The sequence below is a fragment of the Arvicanthis niloticus genome, chromosome 3 (assembly GCF_011762505.2).
Source record: "Arvicanthis niloticus isolate mArvNil1 chromosome 3, mArvNil1.pat.X, whole genome shotgun sequence".
Classification (NCBI taxonomy): Eukaryota; Metazoa; Chordata; class Mammalia; order Rodentia; family Muridae; genus Arvicanthis; species Arvicanthis niloticus.
Genome location: NC_047660.1, coordinates 89,137,912 through 89,152,921, shown reverse-complemented (window position 1 = coordinate 89,152,921; position 15,010 = coordinate 89,137,912). Strand labels below are relative to the sequence as shown.

General features: G+C 38.4%; 1 protein-coding gene across 8 annotated transcripts in view; it reads left to right on the top strand.

The window, feature by feature from the left end:
• Ccser2 (coiled-coil serine rich protein 2) overlaps window positions 1-15,010 on the top strand; it is a 110,610-nt gene that overhangs the window by 17,294 nt on the left and 78,306 nt on the right. For all 8 annotated transcript variants that reach the window (XM_034497374.1, XM_034497379.1, XM_034497377.1 and 5 more), the window contains exons 2-3: window positions 10,593-12,045; window positions 13,096-13,292. In XM_034497374.1, coding sequence (XP_034353265.1) covers window positions 10,632-12,045; window positions 13,096-13,292 — 1,611 coding nt within the window. In that variant the 5' untranslated portion in view covers window positions 10,593-10,631. The remainder of the gene's footprint in view (window positions 1-10,592; window positions 12,046-13,095; window positions 13,293-15,010) is intronic.

Sequence of the window (15,010 nt, the reverse complement as noted above, 5' to 3'; positions counted from 1 at the left end):
ATGGTGTCTACACGTCTCACTGAAACATTTGCTTTAATGTTATGATTCCTTTTTTTCATATGTTCTAGTCTATTCTTGTTGTTACAAAGACCCAGAAAAGACTGCTTCAGGTATACAAAATTAATTTTAAGAAACAATTGAACATTAGTAAATCTGCTGAAGCTGTAACTGTCTTAGGGTCTGTGCTGATTTTCCTTGTAAAACAGAAAAGGAAAGAGGTTTATTTAAAATAATTTCTGTTTATGGAGATTTCAGTTTGTTACAGAGCAGCTATAAGAAACTATTTTAGACTGAGTACCTTAAATCAGTGGAAATTTATTGTTTGTAGTCTTAGGGCTTAAGAAATCCAAGCCCAGTTTACTGAAGGACCTGCTCTTCAGTGAGAGCTGTCTCACTCACAGCTCACTCTCTGATTGTGTCTTTTACAATATTCTTATTATTACTTTTATGTATGTGTATTTGTCTGTGTTTGTGTGAATGACTCTGTGTGTGTGTGTAGGTATACACATACGTGTCAGTATTCTTGGAGACTAGAACTCAGTTTCCCTGGAGCTGGAGTTGGGAGGTGGTTGTGAGTCACTTGTCTTGGGTGTTGGAAGAGCAGCAGTTACTCTTAGCTCTGAACCAACTCTCCAGATCTCTTGTTCTTTCTTTGAGGGCAGCTGACCATGATCTGCATTATTTGTTTGGTCTGAGCACTTAGTTTACTCAAGGACACAAAGGCAGTGTAATACTGTTCACCATTTTATAATCCAGTATTTTGCTGACTGACTGATGTACAGACTTTGTAAATACAAACTTTGTGTATGTTTCTGAGGCAGGAGATCACAGAGGCCACCACACCTTGCCAGGCTTCTTTGAAATGGTGGCACTGACTTTCTTTAGTTTAGGATCTTCTCCTTTGTTTAGGATTTCTCCTTTAGTCTGTATCTCAAAACTTTATTCCACACAAGCTAGTTGTACTTCTATGTGTAAGTTGTTTTGTTTGTTTACTTCATACTTTTGTTTGGAACATTGTTTTTCACTTTCTACTGTTGATTTCTCAGCCATCTCTTATTTCTTAAGGTGGCCAGAACTATTTTAGGCTTATTGAACAGGGGAAAAATTCTTTTTCTGTTTGTAATAGTTGGCATTTGTTTTTTGATGTTGCATGTTACTATATTTAGGTATGTTTGCATGAAGAAAATAATGATACAGTTTTGGGAGCAGAGGCAGGTGGGTCTCTGAGTTCAAGGGTAGCTAGTGCTACATAGTGAGACCCTGTCTAGGACATTTGTGTCTATGTTATAATTCACTTATTTTCTTACTATGATATTCTCTAGTACAACTCCAATTTATGAATCATTTGATTTTAAAATTATTTTAAAATTGTGTGTCATTGTGTGGGTTTACAAACGTGAATGTAATGCCTGTGCAGTCTGGAAAGGGCATCATGTTTGGAGGTACAGTTACATGCAGTTTTATGCTGCCTGACAGGTGCTGGGAACTGAATTCAAGTCCTCTGGACGAACAGTACATTCTCTTAATTGCTGAACCACCTCTCCAGCCCTTTAATTTAATACAAATTTAACATAGCTCCTCTGTGTTTGGTGTCTTCATTTTAAAAGTAAAGATTATGTCAATTTCATAAGGTAGTCGTGAAGATTTTATATAAATAAATGCATAAGAAATTCTTCGAAGATTGGTTAACATGTAGAACTCAGAACTTGTCTTGCAGTTGCGGCTGTGGCTTGTGTGGAAAACCACTGCCTTAGGTTCTGTTGTCTCTCATTCAGTCCCAGTAGTAACTGGGACAACCGGACTCCTCTGTACAGTCTGTAAAAGTTATCTTTCAGGACCTCACTGTCTTATTCTCTTGTTCTCAACAGGGACAGCTTGATTCCCCCCTCCACTTTCCTGGTAGCACAGAACTAGAGTTTCTTGCTTAGGTAGCCACAGAGTCAGTGCACAGCACATTTCCTATATGTATTTCTGTCTGTTTGGATGTGGATCTGAGCAAGACTGGGCCTGACTCATGTGTATACATCAGTGTTGGCTATGTGCCATATTTTGTGGTAGAAGCTGAAAATTAAAAAAAAAATGTTTTTTTATTAAGCTTCAGAGAATATATTATTTTCTCATTGCTGTTATAATTTTGAAATTTTCTTTGCTCAGGTTCTCCATATTCTTGATGGTTGAAGTTGCTTGTAATATTTAGTAAGACCTAACCTTGCCTCTTCCAGCCCTACTGTGCTGCAGGCATTATTCTATGTCCTCCATGTTCTGGTGTCCAGGCTACAGGGTGTGACTGGACCTGTTATTAGTATTGCTACTATAGACCAAAATGTTCCTGGGGTTAGTTAGAGTCATGAGCAAGGTGCCGTCATGTCTTCACTTGTGGGTAGATTGGAACCTCTTCTTGCTTTTCTTGTCAAGTGTTTTATGTCTCATAATAAAACTCCTTATCTAATATTAAATGTTCCTACTATATTGTTTATTTTTAACTTCTTCTTTGAGTCTTGGCTCTAAAAAGCATAAAAAAATCAAATTCAAAACCAAAGGGTGATTGCCTGCCTCTATATTCATTCCCTCAAGTGAATGCCTAAGTCTCTCTTGGCTCTGTAAGAATAGGTGCTTCCTGACTCCCTTTCCTTCTGTCTTCATTCTTGAAGCCAGGTCACCATTTCTCCTGAAACGTGTTTGGTGAAAGGTGCTCCTGTTGTCAGCTCTCAGGTCCAGCTGTTCTTTCATGCATCCCTTTCTGTCATCTTACTGCTGGTCCAAACTGGTTTTTAGCCTTTGATGTTAGATTGTACATTGTCAGTCTTCTGTTGCCTACTGTGCTTCCCTCCTTTCATCCACGATTCCAGGAAGTTGCCTTAGGCCTTCTGTCCTGCATGTTCTTCAGTGTGCACTCACTGTTTTTAGTGAGGACTTGATTTCTGTTTCTGTACTGACATTTATCACTTGTCATTCTTTCTGTCTTTGCTTTTGCTGTTTGCCTTCTTTGCTTGACCGGGAAATAGTATCACCTGCAGACTGTCGGCAGAGTCAGCTTGTCAGTGTCAGCTCAGCATTCGAAGACCATGGCCTCTTCCCTCTACATAATGCTTACCCTTGATAAGGTAACCGTTTGTCCAGTTTTACAAATCTGGAATGCTAAGCCCTTTCCGTTGATGAATTATTCATCTATTTATTTCCCCAAACTTATCTAATGATACCGTAGAAACCCTAAGATTTAATATTGCTATTCTGTACTTATGCTTTTTACCACAAGTCCTTCAGTCTTTTTCTTATAACCAGTTTTTTTTAAAGTGGTTTTCTTCTTTGACTGTTTCATATGCGAATATAATGTCCTTTCATTGCTCTTCCCCTCAGCCTTCTCTTATCTCCCTTTGATCGTATTCAGTGCTCTCATCTCTACCCGTCCCTTACCCAGATTCATGACTTCTGCTTTTATTTTGTGACCCATTTAGTTTAACTAGTGCCATTTGTGTGAGCTTTGGATCAGAACTGTCTGATGGGCCTGATGGGATGGGTCATCAGTGGTGAGCTTCTTTTTTTTTGTTTTTTGTTTTTGTTTTTGTTTTTGTTTTTGTTTTCCGACAGGGTTTCTCTGTGTAGCCCTGGCTGTCCTGGAACTCACTCTGTAAACCAGGCTGGCCTCGAACTCAGAAATCCGCCTGCCTCTGCCTCCTGCTGGGATTAAAGGCGTGCACCACCACCGCCTGGCTGGTGGTTAGCTTCTTATTCTTTAAGTCCATCCTTTGTTTAGAAGTCAGTGGTTTGACAAAATTCTGTGTGCCTGTGCATGTCAGGGCCAGGTGGATGCTGGCTGTCCTCCTCATCAGTGTTCTCCATCACGTACGTTCTGGTCTTTGAGACAGTGACAGACTTCGGCCTGGAGCTCACTGATTGGTTAGGCTGTGTGGCCAGTGAGCTCTGGGGATTTTTCCTTTCTGTTTCCCACTCTGTTAAGTATTGAGGTCATAGATGTATGTGGCCACTTTCAGCATTTTATGTGGGTGCTAGGGTTTCAAACTAAGATCCTTATGCTTGCACAGTAAACACTTTACTTGCTGAGCCACCTTTCTAGCCTCTCAAAGTATTTTTCATTTCCTGCTGTGTTTGGGTTCTTCATTGTTTTATAGTAAAGCCCAGTTGTTTTTTAAACATAATGTTCTTTACTTGCATATATTTCATACATGTAAACAATGTGTCCCCTCCCACTTTTCCCAAGCACCTCCAACATGTCCTTTTGTCCCCTTTATGTTCCTAACATATTCCTCTTCTGTTGTAACCCACTGAGCTTATTAGTGCTGCCTGTTGGATTGTTAGCTGATCTTACTGACCTGCTCTTGTCCAGGTAATCAAAGCTGCACTGATTTTGTGAGTTCAGTAGCCATGCCATACATGTATCAGCATTCACAGCGCTCATCACCATTCTTCAGCTCTTACATTCTTCTTGCCTTTCTCCTGAGATGTTCTTTGAGCCTTGAGGTTGGGAATTGATATGGGTTTTCTCTTTAAGACCGAGTACTCAATAGAATTTAATTCTCAGCATTTTGACCAGTTATGAGTCTCTGTATTAACTATTTACTACTGCTTCACTGGCCAAGGTTGAAGGTGGTACAGATCTATGAGAGGCAGTACACATTTATGAGTATAGGTATAAATATTTTGAAGGCATTTTCATGACATGTCATATAGTAAAACAATAATAGTATGTTCCTCCCTAAGTCCTATAGCTTCTGGGTTGAAGTCATGGGCTTTCAACCAGGTTTATAGAACCAGGTCTGAATGTCTTCCTGTGGAACTGGCCTCAAATCCAATCTAAAGGTAGTTGGTTACTCCCATAACCTTAATGCCACTGCTGTACTAGTGGGCACAGTAAGATATGTAACGGCCTTTATAGGCTACATTTCTTCTATGTCCTCTCTTTCTACTGGTTTCTTTGGATGGACACCATATTGTTTTCCTTGTTTAACTAATACAAGTTTCCTGAATGTGCCATGCTGCTTCTGTGCTTTTGTTTATGCTTTGACTTAGCATGGGCTGATTTCTGTATTTAGTGCCTTTGTTATTTGTTGCTTATTTTTGAGTTTCAGCCCCAGCATTGCCTTGTCTTGTGAAGCCATATACGACACCTCCCTCTCCTAGTTAAGCACTTTTTGTGTGTGTCCCTATGTGCCACCCTCTGTACTGTTTAGTAGAGATTATAGTTTTGTATTACACTTTTTGTCTACATGATTTTTTCTTTTGAAATATTTTATTTTTTCTTTAGCTTCTAGCCCAGAGCCTGATGTATAATAGGTTTTAAATAAATATTTAATGAATGAATAAACGTGTTTTATGTCACTACTGTAATGGGAGGTTTATCCTTTTTTCCCAGATTATAAATTCTTTATATTATACCTTGCTTACATTTTTGAATCTTGTCTTAAGTTTTGTTTAATTAAAAAAGGCAAAATATTAACCTGAGACTGAAGTATGCAATGAATTAATTAGGCCCTTCCTTCAAAGGAAAAGGTGAATTATGTTAGTCCAGAGAAAAGTGAGATCACCATGTCATGTCTTGGGTCACAATCACTTTTTGGGTATCAAAATTCCTCTTAACGTTTTAGTCCATCAGTTGGATTTAGTTTTCAGTGTGTGTCCTCATACTTCCTTTTTTAAAGAATAACATATTTATACTTGTGTGTGTCTTTTAATGTTCGTCTTTGCTGGACCATTTTCTTTGTGAGTATGAGATTCATGTGTATACTAATGTATAGTAATGACATATCAAGGATGCCCAGTAAACAGCAAAATAAATGTACAGTGGTATAAGAAATACTGTACTGGTGTTTTGGAAAACATGCATTAATTCTTCTAGAAAAGAGAATGGTACATTTTTTAGGGTTTTTTTTTTCTTTCAGCCCATGTTTTATTCCCCGTTGGTGGTAGAATTTTGACATATTTAGACGTATAGAATTCATAGAGAACATTTCTTTCTTTCTTTGCTTCCAGGGATTTGGAGGAACTATTTAACTACAAAATAAGATATCCCAAATTTCTATAGCATTAGGTTAAAAATCATGTAATGTCATAACTGTGCTTGAAAATTCAGAAGAGGATCTCAGTTTAAGCTGGTCACCATTTGAGCACTAGTTCAAGTACTTACATACTTAGGTTTAGATGCTGCCTGAGGCTTAGTAGCTTGCTTATGCTGTGGTGGGCGCACAGAGACTACTGAAGGGCATTGAGTCTTCTCTGATGTGTTCACTTGGAGCGAGATGATGGAGAGAATCATCTACGCCACTGATGGTTCTCTAGAAGTAGGACTTAGGAAGTAACTTTTCTTTGTCTAAATTAAAAAGTATATCTGATTGAAAAGCTGACCGATTACAAGTTGAAGGCCAGCCTGTGCTGCAAATTAATCTTTTCTTCCCCTACTTCTTAGTGTGTAAACTCTCTAGTCTTTGTTTAACTTTCCTGAATGGTCTAAAAAAGTCTGTTATTGGAAATTTGTTTAGGGATCCCTTTTAAGTTCTACACATATTTGGTTAATGTGTTTCTTCTGAGTTTATAGCAATCTCTCTTTGTCAGTTGAGGAAAAATCCAAGTTCTTTTTCATATAGAAGATCTTCATATTTTAGATTTAACTGGTTATGTCCTGTGTTGCTTAGAGTTTTCCTGTTCCTAACTTTCCTTGTAAACTGGAAGGTGTAACAGTCAAGAGACTTGAGTAGCTTCAGATTGTTTCATAGGCAAGGGTGTTTCATAGGTGACTGTGTATTTCTTTTCATTCATAACAGGATGTCAGGATTAATTTTACTTTACTGTGTTCTCTTACTGTGTTGGAGCCTGTCAAAACTACTAAAATTAATTTTTCTTTGAAAATAAAACCTCTATGTATGTCTCTCTGATTTTGCCAAGGTTCTCTAGGGAAATGGAATAAATAGAATATATATTATAAAAAGATTTATTATGTATTATATATTATAAAAAGATTTATTAGCCCATGGCTTGCATAGTCCAACAATGACTACCTTTATGCTGGAGAGGCTTAGAAGTTTGTAACTGCTCAGTCCACAAAGCTGGATGGTTTAGCAGGTTCAGTCCAGTGAAGAAGGCCTGGAATCTTGTTGGGAGTCTCATTATTAGGTCTAGTTCAGAAGGCTGAAGAAGCTGGAATTTGATGTCGGCTAATAGCAGTAGTGATGAATACGCTTGTTCAGGGGGAAGTGAAGGTAGGCAGGAACGCTGTCCTTTCCTTGTGTCTCTTTATATCGGGGCTACCTACTAGAAGGTACTGCTTACTCTGATGCTGAATCTTGTCCCCCATCTTAGAATTTCATTGCTGTGAAGAGACATGTTCAAGGCAACTCTTATAAAGGGAAATATTTATTTGGAGCTGGCTTACACTTTCAGAGGTTTAGTCCATTATCATCATGGCAGGAAGGAAGGCAGTGTGCAGGCAGACATAGTGCTGGAGGATCTGAGAGTTCCACATCTTCATCTGAAGGCAGCTGGGAGGAGACTGTCCTCTGCAGGCAGTCAGGTGGATGTTCCGATTCCATTCTGGACAGAGCTTGAGCATAGGAGACTTCAAAGCCCAACCATACAGTACCATACTTTCTCCAATAAGGTCACACCTACTCCAAAAAGGCCACAGCTCCTAATAGTGCCACTCCCTATGGCCAAGTATGGAAACACATGCATCTATGGGGCCAAACCTATTCAAACCACCCCACCGCCTCAGCTATCTTCTCTGGAAACATCCTCACAAATATGCTAGAAGTGCATCTTTTCAGTGATCACACATTTTATCAAATTGACAGTCAAGGTTTACCATCACATCATTCTTGCATAATGTGTCTTATTTAGGTATTTATTATTATGTGTAGTATATAGAACAAACTTGGTGGAGTAATGCATATTAAATAAAATGTACAGTGTATGTGCCACTAGTGGATTCACATACCAGTAACAATCCATTCATGTTAAAGTCACATTACTAGTCTGTAACACACTTTTTGTGGCCCTGACCTTGCTGCTCATTTAATTTAATTTAGAGACCTTTCTTCTAGCATGCCTGATACAGACCACAGTGTTAAGCTTTTGCATGTGGTAGTTTGACAAGCATCAGTATTTAAAGGGTCTACATTTATTTGTTATGTCTGCATCCCTCCTTATTCAGGTAGCTACAGAGGTATTAATTAATAGGCTTGGTCTTTATTCCATCAGTGGCGCCAGCTTCTTTTCCTGGCCTTTTGCATATTAATGACGTTTTCATGCTTTATTAATTTGCATACCTGAGCACTGGTAACATTTGAAGGAAATACGTTTACTGTTTGGGCAGAAGAGTTTGTGATTCTACTTTCTATGCTAGTATTCTCACTGCCCTCTCGATTCAAAGTTCAGCAGGTTGTGCACTTTGACTGTACATTGATTAAGATGACGAATATCACAAATTCCCAGAGCCTAACATTTGCAAGCTTGGATCCATTTGACAAAACTTAACTTGACAGAAAAGATCAAGCTGATGTAATAATGGGGCTTTGTATTGAACATTTTGTGTTCTTTTTAAAACCACGAAGAACTTCAAGTGAAATGTACAGTTTTAAATCTTTGAGGTTTCCTTTTTTTACTTAATCACCATAATCAAGCCTTTGAGTCAGCTTATGTTCCATATTTGCCAGGCAGATCTAGGCAAAAAGAATGTGAGGAGAAATAACTGAATAATAGAAATTTAAAAACAAACAAACCAACAAGTGATTTAAAATGGTGCAGAATCTGAATGTGAAAGTGAGTTTCAGACATGACTGCTTATGCCTGCTTTGTCATTAGCACTGCTGTTCAGTTAGTTTCCCCTAGACTAAGTGGTGCTTTTTTAAATCCCTAAAATTCGGGTGGTTAGTAACCTTCTGAAACACAGTTCGCAATGCTGAATAAAGGTGAGTGGGCGGCTTCTGAGAGGGTAGAGTGATGGATAGGAAAGGAGTATGCAAAGGAGCAGTCCCTGTTCCCTGCAGAATTGTTAACACCTGGCTCCAGTCCTCATGCTCCCTCTGAAGTCTCCCACTTCCTTCCTCCCCGCTCGTGCCCACTGACAGTCTGCCTCCCAGTATATTTCATTCCTTTTTCATGAGCCGTCTGCACTGGCCCTGAAGTCACATGTAAACCTAAATAATTTCTGGTGATCTATGGACAGTATTTTAGTTTTTAAAATCTTGATTTAGCTATGGGAGATGGGAAAAACCTATTGTCACATGATAATGGAGATTAGGTAATTAAGGATAGTAAACATGGCTCTACTTATGTACATGCTCGATAATATCTTTTCTATTTTCAGTTCTTATCCAGATATAGATTCCTTTTCAACCAAGAATCTTTGATTTACGAGTGTTAAAAAAGATCTTATATAGTTTAGAAAATTCAAGTGTGCCATGCCAATTCAGTAATTGTGCCATAACTTAAAAAATATATAGTAGAAATAAACTCAGGGAGTCATAGACATTTCCATGCTCTGTGCCATCCATTCTCAGTTCTCCAGTAAAGCCCAGAAACATTTATTAGAGATCATATCATTAGAAGATGTAGCCAACATGAGCCTTTTCAAATCCTTAGTGATTGCGTCTTTAAGTGCATGTCAGGTAGAGTGCATCAGAGGTATCATGGTCACTGAAATGTGGCAGAATCACAGTGCTTGCTTAATTCAGAGCTACAGCAAATGTAGTAGAAGGTTCTCACGCATTCAGACAGAAGGTAATTTACCTTCCAGTGAAATAGCAGGGTTCACAAAGATACACAGGTTTAGGAAATTTATGTGAGATATCAAAATAATTTCATTCTAAGACCATAGTTCAAGGTGATTGGCACTGTTTGTTCTGTAATTATTTGTACATTTAGAATTTCATACATACTACTATAGGAAAATGTGCATTTACTTTCAAACATCTTTTTTTTCTTTCTAGTTGGCTGACCCAGAAGCACTTTGTAGTAACAGTGTCTGGTTTTTGAACTTCTCTTTAGAGGGTGCTGGAAAATAACATGTATCATTCTTATTTTAGACAGGAAAGTAAGGCATGGAGAAGACTAGATTATCTGCTCAGTCTACTTCTGCAGGCAGGAGATGTTTTAGTTTTTCTCCTGATACTAGGTGATGGAATCCTTATTAGTTAGCAATGGGAAAATGACCATTATATATGTTATGCTATTGTTATCAATTTTCTTACAGCTATTCTAAAAGTACTTATGAGTATGGAAGCATGGTAAAGGTCACTATCAAATATGGCAACAGCAGTTGTCTGGCACTGGCATTGCTACTCTTCCTTTTAATATGTAGGGCAAAGCTACTTGATCTTGATACAACTGCAGAATCTAATTTGACTTTACAGTCCTTTTGATACATTCATTAAAGGCTCAAAGCAGCCGTCTCTAAACACAGGTCCACAAAACAGTCTATTTTTTCAGTCTTAATGTACTATGTTTATTCAAAATGTCAAGATTAAATTAATTTTACATTTTGATTATTTTTGCATAGGAGTCATAGATAATTGTCTGCAAGTAATTAATATATATCACATTATTAAACTTATTTAGAAATGTTAATTTTTTTCCTCCCTCAGATTTTGTCGAGTTCTAAGAACCAATGCACCTTATAGCCCATGGAAGAAAAAACACAAATCAAGACATTTTTGGGTTCCAAGCTGCCGAAATATGGAATGAAATCCGTGAGAAGCACTTTGCAGCCGATGCCAAATGGGGCCACTGTGACTTTATTGGGAACTTCAAAGAGTAGTAATGTCAAAAGTTACATAAAAAATAATGGCTCTGATTGTTCATTGTCCCATTCATTTAATTGGAGAAAAACAAATAAATATCACCTTGGTTCACAAAATACAGTGGAACTTAATAATATTCAAAGTACACACGATAAACTGATTGATCCTGAACAACATGCTCCTGCTCCAGGAACACTGGATGGGAATGGGTTAAAGGGAGGTTTGAAAAGTGCTTCCTTGTTCACATCCAAGTTAGCAAGACCATCAACCATGTTTGTGTCATCGGCAGAGGAGTTAAGTCAAAAATCTTTTTCTGGACCATCTAATTTGGGTAAATTTACCAAAGGCACATTACTAGGAAGGACTTCATATTCTTCGGTCAATGCAAAGTCACATTTGAATTCATTTTATGGGAACCGATCCCCTGGTAACATGCAGAAGCCAAGAGTGAACTCCTGTGCCAGCAGAAGTAGTTCTGGAGAAAGCTTAGCACAGTCCCCAGACAATGCTAAATCTATTACTTGTGAGAAAATGGTAAGGTCACAAAGTTTTTCACATTCCATTCAGAATCCCTTCCTTCCACCTTCATCTATAACCAGATCACATTCCTTCAACAGAGCTGTAGACCTTACAAAGCCTTATCAGAACCAACAGCTACCCGTTCGAGTGCCTCTCCGGTCAGGTATGCTAACAAGAAGTTCTCGGCAGTCAGAAGTACTCAATGGGAATGAACACATAGGCTTCGGTTTTAATAGGCCTTATGCTGCTGGTGGAAAGAAACTGGCTCTATCAAATGGCCCAGGTGTCTCGTCCACTTTGGTTTATAGGATGGGTCATCCCTCTCTATTGAAATCTAGCCGACCTCCCTTCTCTGGGTCTGTGACAGTTGATAGTAATGAAAATCCACCTGCTGACATGTGCGAAGAGGAAGAAGGTATGGTTTCTGCAAAGGACAGCTCTACTGGTAAAGACCAAGAACTAATTGAAAATGAAAGTTACCGAAGAGACACTGATCAGACTATGAAGCATGATTCTAAAATCAGGTACCTGAGTGATGATGTGGATGATATTTCCTTGTCATCTTTGTCATCTTCTGATAAGAATGATTTAAGTGAAGATTTCAGCGATGATTTTATAGACTTAGAGGACTCCAACAGAACTAGAATAACACCTGAGGAAATTACTCTTAAAGAAGAAAAGCATGAGAACGGATCATCAAAGGGTGTATTTGATTCTCCTAAGGAAAGTGAACAGATCTTCAGTAAAGCTGATGAATGGATAGATATAAGTGTCTCTGGTAAATATGAATATCCTTACCTTATGTGCTTTCCCTAGTGATTACAGTAGAGCTGACATTTAGCACTGTCTGTGATAGACTGTAAGATGCTGTTTGGTTGAGAGGCTCAGTCTGGATGCGAGTGCAGCAGGACAGCAACCTTGCAGCTTGCTTTGATCCTGTGTTATTTTCTAGGAGAGAATCAGTCAGGCTCTTCCTACTTGGTCTTTTGGGGGCTGTCTTATCCATGCTGAGTCCTGCATTATATAGGCCATGGTTTCCAGACAGTTTTCCTCACTCTACTTGGGAGTGGCTTGCCACTCAGCACTAAACCACCATTCACCATAGCCATCAATGCAGTGTGGTAAGAGTAAAGCTCTGATCAGCCAGGTAACAGCCGCATGTTTAGCTGAATGCTCTCTATCCTAGGGAACATTTTTGTTTAGCAGCGCTTATGTGACACTTCATTGAAGCGTTATTTACTCATGTTATTGAGGAGAGAGAGTGCCTATTAAACAGTTCTTCTTAGACTTGGCTATATTGGTACTTAGTGCAGGATGAATGGTATTTGTTCATCTACCCTGTAAAAAGAAGCCTGGAGGGAGTGCACAAAGGCATGTCTAGTCAAGGGACTGGCTCACTCATCGTGAGGCACTAAACCGTCTTCAGGTATCATAAACTGGAAGATGTCTAGAACAAGTTGTCTTTTAAGGACATATCTGTGAGGTTAAGTAGCCTGCAGAGAGGAAGAGAGTTTCCTGAACAGTGGTTAAAATTAAATACCTTGAGAAATATTAAAGGAACGTGAATATTTAAAAAAAAAAAAAAAAAAAAAAAAAACGTTGCAAAGTGAATTTTATTTTTACTACAAAATGTTTCAGAGGCTTATTTTTAAAAATTTGCTCTTATTTTTTAAAGTTTATTTAGCATTTAGGAAAATGCTACAGTTACAGTTTTTGAACCAACTGCTGTTGTAATACATGGGATTATTAGAGCTTATATTTTACAAATGAGAAGTGACTGTGTTTTTATAAATTCATGTTTTTTTCTTTCTTTTAAAATCATTTGAAGACAGGAGTGAATGTACACAGCATACATCTGGAAACAACCTGATTTCGCCGGATACGGATTACAGAGCTGGGTCTTCGTTTGAACTCTCTCCTTCCGATAGCTCTGATGGAACATACATGTGGGATGAAGAGGGCCTGGAACCCATTGGAAGTGTCCATCCTGTTGGCAGCTATGAGTCCTCCGAAATGAACAGCATAGTATGTATGGATTTCTGTACCCTTTTGGAGATTTTATTTTATTATACAGACACATGATGGCACTGTTAAATATTTTAAAACTAGAAGTCAACTTTCTTAATTGAGAATTAGGAATTCATACCTGTCTGTTAATGGCAAAAATGTATAACTAAAACATCAAGAATATATGACGTTTGACTACAAACACAAACACATACATAATTTATTATGCATAAAGATGTTTGTGCTTACTGTATTGATCAAGTAAAGCTAAGAACATTCACAGCATTTTAGTCACCATATTGAGAAGTGCCACTTGGTGATGGGGTGTCAGGGAAAGTGCTCAACGTGCGTTTTCCGCAGAAGGAGTAATGGATTGATGGACCAGTTGCTCCAGGACCAAGAATTAGCTGTTGACAAACCTTGGCTAGGCTGTGCTAGTGTGCTACCATTTTAACTCCAGTTTAGTGTGCCTTTATTACAGTGGTAGGTTTTGGCTTTTATTCTTAACAAAGTCCCCTGTAGGTCTGGGTGGCTCTCTAGGACAGCTGCCTCCAGTGACCTAAGCTGCTTTGGCCTTGGCCTTGACCTTGTCTTCGAAGCCCTTATTACTGTGATAGAAGGAGACAGGATTGCCAGTCACACTCTTGCAGTATCTAATTTGGCCTGCAGGTGGCACTGGTGCTTTCACACACAACCTGATAATCAGTTTGTCTGTGGTCTCATGTAAGTACTAAGGAGACAGGAAAATAATCTTCCTGTGTCTGGAAAGAGGTTAACTACAGTGCTACCACGTATTAATGCATAGTTCTTTTACAAAACATTACAAGTAGCTTAGATACCGACACACTAATAAAATGCAACCGGTGTAGTTAAAATGGCTCACGGTAATTATTTAGGTTATAAAATAGAAATACTCATAAATCAAATTGGTTTACAGATATATAACATTCTAACTGGCTTTCGGGCAGCAAAACTTTCTATTCCCATATAAGGCTGTGGCATGGAGAAAGCAGATACTGTTATGAGAGGCATTTAAGTTTTACAGATGTAGGTATATGCAATTTATGGAGTGTCTTCATCTGATCAGATCAAGGTTACAGTTTAAGACTTGACTGTGTTCTTTATTAATAGGCCTTTGACATGTATAATTGAAGTGCTTATCAACATTTTGTCCAGTAGATGGCAGCAGTAAGCCACTTTAGAACTTGATATTTTTAGAGGTCCATTATCATAACTGACAAAAGACCCCCTGTACTGAGTTTAGAATATACTTGGATGACCATGGTGTTAAAATCCTTGAGTATATCTCTTTATTAATATGCTTGAGTATAACAGATGGGAAGCAACCAGTCTTCACACTGTACTTAAGAACAAGATAATGGCTCTTGATTTTTTTAATTTGTAGCTTTGTGAGTTAGGCTTATCTGCCCTGTAAGTGTCTACGTAGACCAGACTCAGAGATTTGCTTACCTCTGCCTCCCAGGTGCTGAGAGTAAAGGTGCACACCATTATGCCACCATGCCTATGATATTACACCTTTCTGATCCAAGGGAAAGACAAGGTTTAAGAAAGGATGGATGTATTGACAAAAGCATGTTAAAATCCACTTTGGGAGTTTTGATGGAAGTTCATATTTTTGCTTTGAATATTTTCATCTTGCTTTGTTTTCTCAGTACATCACCTCAGTGTTTGGTCCTCACTGGGCTGCTTTGTTTCCACTAATGTATTTGTTGTCC